The following is a 12,190-nucleotide window of genomic DNA, read 5'->3' on the forward strand; positions in this document are numbered from 1 at the left end:
CCGTTAAAAGGGTTTTTTTGGGGAGTTTTTCCTTATCCGCTGCGAGGGTCATAAGGACAGAGGGATGTCGTATGCTGTAAAGCCCTGTGAGGCAAATTGTGATTTGTGATATTGGGCTTTATAAATAAAATTGATTGATTGATTGATTGACTTACTGTGCATCGTAAATTCATTTTTAAAATTTATGAATCTATACTTGGTAATTGTTTCTGTTTCCCATTCCCATTTATTACTGGACGATACTTCTCATTCACTGCACAAACTACCAAACTTTTTCTCTCCTTCTGTTAAAGTTTAAAGTTACAGCTTACTGATTCAAAACAAAATATTTTTAAAATTACAACCATTTATTGAGGACCAGCGAAAGCTACGATTCATCCAATAGCGAGTACACTGCAAATGTGATGGAGAGTGGGAGAAACAGTTAATGATCGAGGTGCAAATACTGCATTGTCAACAAAGAAATACCTTTCTAAATTTGGCCACAACTAAGAATTACTTTCATTTTCAATTAATCTGACAGTTATTTTAATGATAACTGGTTTACATCAATCATTTAGTCTACAAAAAGCCATAACATTGTGAAAAGTGTGCCCTGCTAGAGTCCAAGGTGACATCTGTAAAGTGCTCATTTCATCTAACATTTGAAAATACTTAGACCTCAAATGAAAATGACGTAAAATAGAAAAGCAGCAAAGAGCTGGAACAAGCATGTGCAGTGGTGCCCTACACAAAGTGCAGAATATTTAATCATGCAGTACCTCACTCTCACTACATTCGCTGGGGTCATCACCATGAATGGCCATCTGGTAGCTTGCGTACAGCGCCACCGACTGCTCATAGGACGCTGTGAACTCAGGGTCCTCAAAGTTGACCGGCACTAGCCTCACCTTCAAGCACAGGGTGTGGGGGGGGGGGGGGGAGGAGCAATAAGGTTGAGGGAGGTTTTATATGGGTTGACAATGAATACAAGGACGGTGAGTAGTTAGAGTTGCAAAAAAGAAAAGGAGGAAGCATGGGTACTTTGGAGGAGCTGACAGTGCAGGACTCAACAATAGAGGTTTTAAACAGTGTTATACAAGTGTTTTGGCATCTTAGGGTTCACATCAGTCTCCTAGTCCTCAAGGCAAGCTGGTAACACAGCCGGTCTGGTTTGAGTTTGAAACTTGATTTTGTGATTTTTATCAGATCGCTGTGCAAAAATGCAAGAAAACAATAGGATTCTAGGAGACTGAAAGTGTGTTTTTAAAAGAATAAAATGGACTTGAGGATGAGGCTAGTGCACCGCCCAGCAGACAACAGATCGCACGAAGAGGATTGGTAATTCAAGATTCAACACCACGTCAGCACGTGTAAGGCCTGGAGCAGCAGAAAAATCCAAAACTGTGTCTGAATGAATCATCTCAGCTTGACAAACACAGACTCTTCCAATGCTACAGACTCCCCTCAAAAGGTAAACAAGGTTGAACAGACTGCACGCACAAAGACAATTAAAATCTCATGAACACTGCTTAATCCTGAACTCCAATGCCATTCCAGTTTCTATCGTGAGGGTGATGTGATGGGGGGGGGTACAGACGAGGTAAATGTGTGAAGGTCGAGAAGGTTCAGCTGACAAACTGCCCCCCCAAAACTGAAACAGCTCAAGACTAACGACCGGGCTGGCCGACCGAGGGCCAACTCAGACACCTGGAGAAACACTGCTCTCAACCATGCCGTATGGAAACATTTTCCCCTCCATTTCCTCTCCCTTTGACTCTCCCTCTTATACACATACAGTCTCTTTAATACTAACACGTTAATTCACTTTTTTTCATCTACACAGACATTTTGGTTTTTCCCCGATGCTTCAACTGTCTCTGTTTGATGTTGCAGAATTTAAGTGAAAATATTTATCAGTTTCAATCTATTTTCAGTCTCATAATGTACAGTTCTGACTTTTTCCTTTATGATCTAAGCCTGTAAAATGAGCCAAAATATGTAAACAATACCCATTACATACTTAAAGTGCAAACTTAATAATTATTTACTGATTTATCAAATAATTATGATTATAATAATAAGTCTTCAAAAACTACAACCTGTGTTGCATTTGTTTCAAATGTGAAATCACATCAAGCACTTACAATAAAGAAGCTGTTGAAGCAATGATTCGTTTTAGTCAATTATATGATATAACACTAAAAAGAGGACCATGATAACATATTAATAAAAGATGAGCAAGATAAATCCTTTTGATGTCTCTGTAGGTATCCAAACTTGTCAACCCTCTCCCTCCCTCCCTCCCTCCCTCCCTCCCTCCCTGGATACCCCTCAAGCAGGTCGACCTATGCCCCCCACCCTCTGACCTGGCTCTCGGAGGGTTTGTCAGGAGGGTCCTTGTGAATGGCCATCTGGTAGAGTTTGTACACCTGGTAGGAGGCGTCGAAAGAGGCTTTGAACTGCGGGCTAGGGGGATTGGAGCGCACTAGCCTCACCTTCAAAAAGAATACGGGCAGACAAAGGTTAACATCAAAATGAAAAAAAAGAACTAGGAATACCATAAGTGGTGATTCAAATCCTTTAAGAGAAAGATATTGTCACAAATCAAAGAGAGGAAAACGTGAAAAGAGTGTGAAGGAAGACAGAGACTGACATAAACACACCCTCTCCTGGCTGGGTGACGTGCCTATGAAGATTTCAAGCTATTTTACGGATAAAACAGGAAAAAGTTCCACTTTGAAAGTTTTGTTATTCTGTAGTAAATGGCCTTGTTTTCACCAGTACCACCTGTTAGTCACCATAGCTGTAGCTTGTTGGGAAAACAAGCATGATATGAAGAGGGTGTGTTATGTCCGTCTCTGTCATGACACAAAAACAGCAAGTGTTGCTTAATTTAACAAATACACAACAAGCATTTGCTGTAATAGAAAACTCATAAGTACTCACAGAGGTCCTCAAAAAGAAGAAATAATCATCAGCCTATATACTTTCTATTTACTCTTCATATTGTGTATATGAGCCCACTTCCAGTGCTTCACCATGTTGTGATCTCATTCATACTGAACAGAAATTGGAGGGTGCAGAGACATTTTCGATCAGAGTAAACTAATCACCTTTTTTAAGTGTTTTTCTGGTCGAGCTGGATCGATAAATGTTAGCTTATTGCAGATATATCAGTGTATGTGGGCCGATAAGTGACAGAGAGCAGAGAAATGCAAATCTTAGTTTGAGGTGATTTGGGGACAGGGACACCCTTACATAGTTTGTCCGACCAAGAGCACTGACAACTGTAAAATGTCCCAATCAGTTTGTATCTTGGTTACAACTTTGTTAAGTATTTGTTTAAAAAAAAAAAAAATAATGTTGTTATTTGATATATTGTTATCAATACCAGTATCGGTCAGGCTAAACATTTACTGTATACTCTTGGAGTAATTGTGATGAGCAGGACGAACAATGAAATGAGTCCAAGTTCATCTAACTTAGCCCAAGTAAGTAAGAAGGCATGCAAAAGTTAGCTGATGATTCCATACATGCACATGAAAGATGCATTCTTCATAAGGACATTTTTTCAGAGCTGTAAATCAATCTTAACAGGGAGAATCACGAGAAGCCTGTGATAGAGAGACGTGTGGAAAAGAAAACCGTCACATAAACTAAGAGAAAAATTCAACTTCTTCATCCTTCGGCCCCATTTAATTAACTGTCTTTTCGTTTGGACGCTTTTGTTGGCCACAGAAGCTGTGCCATATGAATCCCCAGGATGGACAGGATAGAAGAATTGAACCTGGGGTTTGTTTGAGTTGGATCTAAGAGGGGTTCTCTCATATGACCACTTGGCATCTACATCCTTTAGTCAAACAGAGACACTGGGCCTCTTACATGAAAGGACAATGCTGAAGCTAGGTCCTTTTCATTTCACTCAAAATTAAGAGATATATTTTGATAGGCTGAAATGCTTTTGGTGAAACAACACTGCAGGAGTTAGTGGACAGCAATGAAATTTTAGCAATTCTCATAACAGTCTTGAAATCTGACACCTGACCACTTAATGAGTGTTCAAATAAAGCCACATAATACCAGTGGCTTTTGTTTAACTTTATTTCAAATTAAAGACTGGGGTTTATGGAAGCTTTGAAGAAAAATATCTTGCTCTGAACCTGGATCTGCAAGACCTTACAGAAAACCACTATAAAGTAATATAATAGTGGAGACATCTAATTGCAGAAGAACCATAGCATATTTTCAATAGGAGATTAAAAACCAGCTATTAAATATGAGCAAAGTGTGGAGACAGCAAAGAAGACTCTTGAAGCGATTACTGGGTGAACAGTTCCACACTTTCCTGAGGTGCCTGAGGGGCTCTAAAGCACGTTCTCACACTGACCCCTGGTGGTAGTTGCTGGAACCACAGCTGTGTTTTACAGCCAGGAGTGAGGTAACTATCCCCAGTCCTGCACACACAGGACATCCTAACTCATTCTCCCCATCACTGTGACTTATCACTTTGCTATGCATTTAAATTACTTTAAAGTAATAAGCTCCTGCAAGATTGCCGATGCCAGATTCTACCGCTATAATGGCAAGAGAGAATGGTCAACTGAGCACTAATCACAGGTGAGCCTTGGGCAATAATTTCTCTCTATATTTCGAGAGAATGCAGAGTATTCTCACCAGTCAAGTGGTGTGATATCCTGATATCAGATGTACTTATGATGAAAATGAGCTAATTCAAATGCTCTAGTGTGAACATCTGTCTTCTGGTACTGGTGTGAAAACCTCATAAAGCCTGCAGCTTAGTCAACACTACAGATGCCCAAGACTCAGCATCAGATTCACTCAGCTGCTTATCATCCAAATCGTCCTTTAGCCACAAATCTGATGCAGCCTGGCCACATGTAACAGCTAAAAGGGTCAAATAGAGGCATCTCTCAATTATTTGACTTGTTAAACACATAATTAACCTTCCTTCGCAAAGGATGGCCTTGTGTTCATGCCCACTTAGTGAAATGGAGCGATAATTGCAGGCAAACAAATGAATCCAATTGGAAAGAGCTGACAGGGAGGAGGTCTTGCCGGTCCAGTCTCAGGGGGTATGCCGACAAGAGACAGACACTGCCTGGTTCATCACTGCATCTGGCTCAAATCTTGGTCAAGACCAACAATGACGTTACTCTACCAACCTCAGCTTGAGGCCTTCGCCAGGGATCTTTCTACATCGTTTTGCCCCCTGCCAAAAGTTCATTTCCATGTCCTCTCATACTGGCTGAGCTGGGAGCTGTGGTTTTAATGTCATCAGCAGGGTAACGCGACCCAGTTTGTGTGGTGTGCCTGTCATTTGGTTGAATTCGAACTGGGAAGAGGTGGTTTTTCCACTCTGCTCTGGCCAGCTATCCTCTCCGCACACATAAACACATGGTGAAGTCACTCGAGCTAAGGAAGAGGGCTCTATGAAACCAAATTTTCAAGTTAACTGAATCCAAACATTATGGAGACAGAGAGCTCAACCAAAAACACTATTTCTTAATGATAGCTGGAATCATAACAATAGGCTAAGGTTTATTCCAAGTCACATAAAAAGAGAAAAGAACATACCTACACTACATTTCTGCTCACCTCAAGGCAATGAGAAGAATTTTCAGGCAATGACTCATTGATGAAATCTTCCAGGGACTTTGGTTGGCTGGTCTGGGCGGCAGTAGGTGGAGTAGGAGAGACAATGGGAGAGACCCCATCAGCGTTTTGTCTAACCTGCTCTTTCTGAAGACGTCGCTCCTTCCTTAAGTCTTTGGCCTTCCGACATGGCGGCCGGCCAGGATCAGCTCCAATCCCTGCACCCCAGAGAAAAAAGAGAAAAGAGGGAGAGTTGTTAAAGCTTTCCCAAAGATGCTGGTTAGGTGGGGTGCCACAAAAACACCATTCTTAATCTATTTAAGCAGAGCACTTTCAAAGCATTTCCAGGTGAGAATATGGAAGAAAAATACAGAATTACAAGAAATAACTCAGTGACTCCTTTTTGGATATGGATAACAGTTTTTGTTTCATGCTGCCTTCACACATAAAGGTGACAGTTCACCTCAAAATCGAAAGCACATATTTTTCCTCTTACCTGTAGTGCTGTTTATGAATCTGGACTGTTTTGATGCGAGTTGCTGAGTGTTGAAGATATCGGCCATAGAGATGTCTGCCTCCTCTCTAATGGAACTAGATGGCACTCAGCTTGTGATGCTCAAAGCTCCAAACAAATAATTAGAAAAACTCAACAGCAATGTCACTTTCCAGAAATCATGACCCAGTTTACTCAAGATAATCCACAAACCTTGTTGTGAGCACTTTCATGTAGCAACTATTTTCTTCTATTGATCTCAGCCTACCAACCATATCACTGTGCAAAGAGGGAGCACGGATCTACTGCTAGCTCACCTAGCATCACTGATCTAACTAATGTTACAGCTCAGCTGAGGAGGACACCATTGATGTTTACATCTCACGCTGTGACGAGCACAAGCCTCTCACCATGAGTAGACACACACTTCCTTCTGAGCAATGTTATGGTTGGCAGGTGCAGTTCAGTAGAAAGAAAACAGTTCCTGAAACTGCTCACAACAAGGCCTGTCATGATTTCTAGAAAGAGACATTGCTTTTGAGTTTTTCAAACATAAGCCAAGTGCCATCTTGTCCCATTATATCTAAAACAAGGTAAACATCTCTACAGCTGATATCTCCAACAAAACAATCTAGACTGAAAAGTAGCACGACAGGGAAGAATAAAAATATCTATTTTTTTATTTGGAGGTGAACTGTCCCTTTAAGACTTAACACAGAAGTAAGAAAGCTGGTAACTTAAAGCCTCTGGTATTAATGATTCTCAAATTTAGGGCAGATCTTATTAGTGTTAGACCATGTTTCCAATGGATTTTTGCCCCTCCGGGTGAATGTGCTTCCATGTTTACTTTATTGTACCCCCTGCCTAAGAAGCCGGTCTCAACAGAGAGGCCCATGGAAGTCATTTTCTTGTTTCCCTGCCTCAATAGTCCCTACATAACATCATTGCTTGGGAGACTATAAAACAATATGATCTACTAGCCCAAACGATTAGCAGCTAGCTAGTGTGTATTTAAAACAGAACAGAAGAAGCAGAAGAGATTATGAAACCAAGGGAGCTGTTTATCTTATAACTATAATGACAAAGATACAACATATCTTAGTTAGCTGGTGTGGACACATGAATGAGGTTGTTACCAGCAGAACACACACTCACACACTATCTCGGTTTTCCTCTCTCAACAAGACTAACATGAACGTTCTCTTGCCCATGAATCTGAATCTCTGTTTCCCTCTATGTCCCCCTCCTTATCCTTCTCCTGCTCCTCCTCCTCCACCACCACCATCACCCCCACCACCTCCTCCTCCTGGGCTCTTGCCAAGCCCTCCAGCTCTCCGGGCATCCCATGTCAACAGTTTACACGCCCACATCCTGTTTGGAGCAATAAGGAAACGAGAGCCATTTCCTGCTTGTCCGATTGCCAGCCGCCACCATCAGCTCACTTACTAACTTTCCCCTGTGTCGATGTAACAAGGAAGAGAGGGACGCCCAGTCCTGACAGGGGGAGAGGGAAACTCTGCCACTGGCCAAGGTTCACTGGAAGCGTTCAGCTTCAGCTGACTCAAGCTACATGTTCTACTTTAAGGTACAGCTTCTGTTGAAATAGACCACAGCAGGAAGTGTAGGCAGATTCTGGCTTATTTGTGATATATCTAAAACCCATGACCTGCTATTTCAAATGTATAGGGTAAACTAAAACCTTGAGGACTACACAACAGCTAAATATTCTAGTAACAAATCCACCTGTGACTTAAGTTTTGGATCATTAACTGCTATGTTCGTGTGAAAAATTAGTTTCATACTATTACACAAATTTTACCGATTACTAGGTGAAAAAGTTACCTGGTCCCTGTACCCTCTCAACATCCCTGTTTGCTGTATTGGTCTTTAATGGTAAGTGACTGGAGGTACTAGAGGGAGAAAGTATTTCAGAGCAAGCCCTCTGATATAAACACAACCCTGGGAGTTACAGTGAGGTGAAATGGTTTTCCTCTTTTAGAGTAAATACGACAAGGGCAAGACAGACTGGTCACACAGAGTCTGAACTGTGTTCATCACACCGTCTCAACCACAAACACATCAACCTTTATCCACAATCACTCTGTCCACATGCCTCTCTTCCCTCTAATTACACTCTCACTACACACACACTTTCTCTCCATCTCTCACACACAGACACAGGTACTCCTGAGGACAGCGCATGCAGCAGTGGTGAAGATAAAGTCTGACAGATCAGTTCCTGTGTAAGGCACATGCTCCCTCTCCGGCAGTTAGCACTTCATAAAGACTGTGACACTCTCCCTCCCCGCTTCCCCAAACACACATACAACTCTCAAAATCAGCCTAAACTGTCTGGAGCTGTGACATAACTGCTTTCTTGCATGTAAACATGTAGAGACAGTGAATTAATTTACTGTGGGAGGAGGATGCTGTTATCTGTGAGCAGCCAGTAAAATATTTACATGGAGGTATGTACTGTCATTTTATAGAAAGTATACTCGCTGGGAAACTGTACTGTCTGTACTATTTATTCTGCCTGCTTAAAACACATGATACTGCATACTACAATATACTGCTTCCTGCTTCTTACAAACCAACACATTTATCAGCCATCATGCTACCACACAGCTAATACAATAATCTGCAAAGGCACGGTGATGAACACTATTTTTTTATGGAAATGACATTAACGCTAACTTGCCCTTGTTTCCAAACAGTCTTGTTTTGTCTCCATATTTTTTTTTAAATATACAGAGTAGGCCCCTATGTTCAATGCAAGGAAATGCATCTCTTTATGGATAGAGAAAAATGCCACAGCCAGTCAGGTGTGCAGCCAGTTTAGTGAAGTGTTTTGTTGAAGACACATGCACTATGCATTCACTCAATATGTTATACAGCTAGCAGGCTTACAATGTTAGCTAGCTAAACATGCCGTCAAACTTTTCACTTCGAAAAAATGCATAAATAAAGCTGTATCACATTCATTAATATGTTGCTAATTTGGTTGTATGCTAAATATCTGTGGGACACTGCATATGGTCTGTCTGAAACAGGCCCTTCAGAGACGCTGATCAGCCTTGCTGCAAATTTTTCCCAGTGGCCACTCGCGGTATTGCAGTAAAATTATCCCCTGCAGCCCAAAAATGATTTTCTCTATGGACAAGCATTATAAAAAGAGACGTCTAAAACTGTTGACACCCCGAACTGCATATTTGTAAAGCTTTCCTGGAGCCAAGAAAAGTGATTTAAATTCTGTGATAACATCAGCAACTCCATTGGAATGAATAGGCGCCATTTTGCCGTCAGATATCTAGTTATGATTCAAATCTAGGGCCTGAAATCTGCTGCAAAAGTTTAATGTTATTAACGTACTTTAGGCAAATTCTGCACTGAAAAACTAAGAACAGAACAGGCCTCATTTCCACACAGTTCTGTTTTGTGTCCAATTTTCTGTGTAGTACGGCCCTAGACAAAGAAATATATCTCTTTACAGATAGAGAGGAACACCACTGCAGAAATGGCATATTAAGGTCATTTTAAGTGTTTTCCACTGTCCAATATGGCGGATGCCCATGTAGCATTACACAGACAAACACAGGACCAATAATGCATCGCGACAAATACGTGAGGAGGTTGGCCTGTCAGGTGTGGAGCCAGTTTTGTGAAATATTTTGTTAAACACACATGATCCACTGCGCATGCACTGTGTTACAGCTAGCATGCTACCAATGCTAGCTAGCTAAACATGCCTTCACACTTAAAAAAAGTAGAGCTGTATTACATTCTTCAATCTGTTACCTAATTTGTTTTTATGCTAACTTTATGCTACAGTCTGTGCAAGATCTGCTGCAACTTACAACATACTTAAAGCAAATTTTGGACCAAAAAAAAAAAAAAAAAATACAGAAGAAAAAAAACAAAAACATAAGAGACAGCAGCTGGTACTGATGTATCGACACTGTGGAAAATTAGTATAATAAAAGTTTCAAATTTTTAGAATAAATAACGATTAATAAATCAATATTTTTGACAACACTACACAGTCTTCTAAAATTAAATAAAGGCTTAATTTCAAAATGGAATACAATTGCATATAAGCAAGTGTCACTACCTGTGATTACCTAAAAAGCAGATCCTAGGACAGCTTTGCAAAGCACAACATTCCACATGTACTTCTGTATCTGTTTACCTCTGGCTTTGCTTAAACTATATGGAAAATGGGGAGCCATGTTTTCTCAAGCCAGAACTGGAACCTGCCCAAAGCTATAAAGCGCTCCAGTCATAAACCCAGAGGAAAGATATGTCCAGGTGTTTTCTGTTGGAGGTGAATTAGGGGGGAGTGGAGAACCACTGGTCCAACACAGTAAATCCTCCTTGCTTGCCTCCTGAAATGGTGTGTTATTTCTGACAGTCTGAGGAAGCAGACTGTGGTGCTGACACAGGTGTAAGAGCAGAAGGACACTGGCACCACTTAAAGTGTTCTCTGTATGTTTATGTCTGCAACTGGATCGACTTGTGCCAACCCCAAGCTCTCCTGCTCCAATGTACGTCCCTGCCTAATGATTAATGAGAGTGGGGTCCTGTTCTCATTAGACCTTTGAGAGGGGAAAGAGTGGTTGAGGCCTGAAACATGAGCAGTTGTTAGAATTGTTGCTTCCTGTGTCTAATAGGAGTTTATTATCTCCTAACTGTGAATGTTATTTATTCATTACTGTGAGTTGGCTGCGAGGATATCCTGTACTGGAGAGTAAGGAGGAGAACATGACAGATAAGCCAAAAGCAGACACACTCCTGGAAACACAGATGAAACGCCAGCCTCATTCACCGAGCTGCTGCACAGTGGAGTCTATTACAAGGTTAACAGTGACACACTCTGGTGAGCAATGGTGCTTCAGCTATCTTGGAACACACAGTGGCAGTCTAACAAACTATAGTAGTGAATGGTCATTAGAGCTACCATCACTACTTTTAAAGCTGTCCCTGTTGCAGTTTCAAAGAATATCACACATCCAAAATAAATAATAAAACAGGAAACAGCAGCAAAACAACTGTTTGGTAGGTGCAGCAGAACCACAGTAAAAGCAGATAACCAAGTGGCATTCCCATGTAGGAATACTCTTTTGCCTTTTGACACACACTCCAACTAAATATCTGCATCTACACTACTATGTCCACATGTAATAACAACAAAACTATATCAAAACATCAGCTTACAAGCTCTCACACAACTCATGCAGTATAATTCAAGTCTCATTTATCCAGTCGTATGCTCAGTACTTCCCACACACATGCAAATCTCTGATACTAAGGTTTTTTAAGGGAAAATGCATGTGTTTGGGAAGTGTTGAGCATACGACTGGATAAATGACACTTGAATTATACTGCACGAGTTACATGAGGGCTTGCAAACGGATGTTTTAATATAGCTTTACTGTTGTCAAATGTGAGACCCAATCAATCAATAAATAAATATCTTCACAAATTCAAGAATTTTACACAATGTTGGATAACAGGAGCACACTAATATCCTGTTTCTGAATTCACATAAACTCAAATTTATGGATCAGGTGGATTTTAAAACGGCTCAAGTCATGAACAAAGCAAGAAACAACTTACTACTTGGCAACATGCAAAAAATGCTCGTGGACAGAGAAGGGGAGGTATAATTTAAGAGGCAGATTAAATCTTGAACAACGTTGTTTTTCGCACCATGCGTATATCAATTTGTGGGGTGATTTTGTGGAACGCACTGGGTGAAGAAATCAAACAAACTTAAGATATCAGATACTTTAAATTGAGGTACAAAGACAGTATCTTCACAAGGTACAGAAATGATTAGAGGGAATGTAAAGCACACTCAGGGTGATACTGCTGTCAGTATTCTCAATTTGTGTTTTCGTATTTGTTTTATACACAGGGTAATATTGGTTATCAGGTATTAAGAAGCGCAGTGGCGTTAATGTGTGGTTGATCCATAGTGAGGAGAGTGTATTAATGTAATAGTCTAATTAGTGATGGATTAATATACACCGCGTTCCAAATTATTATGCAAATGATATTTTTCTCTGATTTTCCTAAATAGTCGATGCAAATGACAGTCAG

General features: G+C 40.7%; 1 protein-coding gene across 3 annotated transcripts in view; it reads right to left on the reverse strand.

Moving 5' to 3' along the window:
- LOC126406327 (arginyl-tRNA--protein transferase 1) overlaps positions 1-12,190 on the reverse strand; it is a 69,324-nt gene that overhangs the window by 46,601 nt on the left and 10,533 nt on the right. For 2 of the 3 annotated variants that reach the window (XM_050070532.1, XM_050070535.1), the window contains exons 6-7: positions 5,599-5,813; positions 2,349-2,477 (exon numbers count right to left, since the gene is read on the reverse strand). In XM_050070532.1, coding sequence (XP_049926489.1) covers positions 2,349-2,477; positions 5,599-5,813 — 344 coding nt within the window. Of the gene's footprint in view, positions 1-761; positions 891-2,348; positions 2,478-5,598; positions 5,814-12,190 lie in introns of all 3 variants that reach the window. The other variant, XM_050070534.1, reaches the window with a different exon arrangement.

Source organism: Epinephelus moara, chromosome 19 (assembly GCF_006386435.1).
Source record: "Epinephelus moara isolate mb chromosome 19, YSFRI_EMoa_1.0, whole genome shotgun sequence".
In the NCBI taxonomy this organism is placed as follows: Eukaryota; Metazoa; Chordata; class Actinopteri; order Perciformes; family Serranidae; genus Epinephelus; species Epinephelus moara.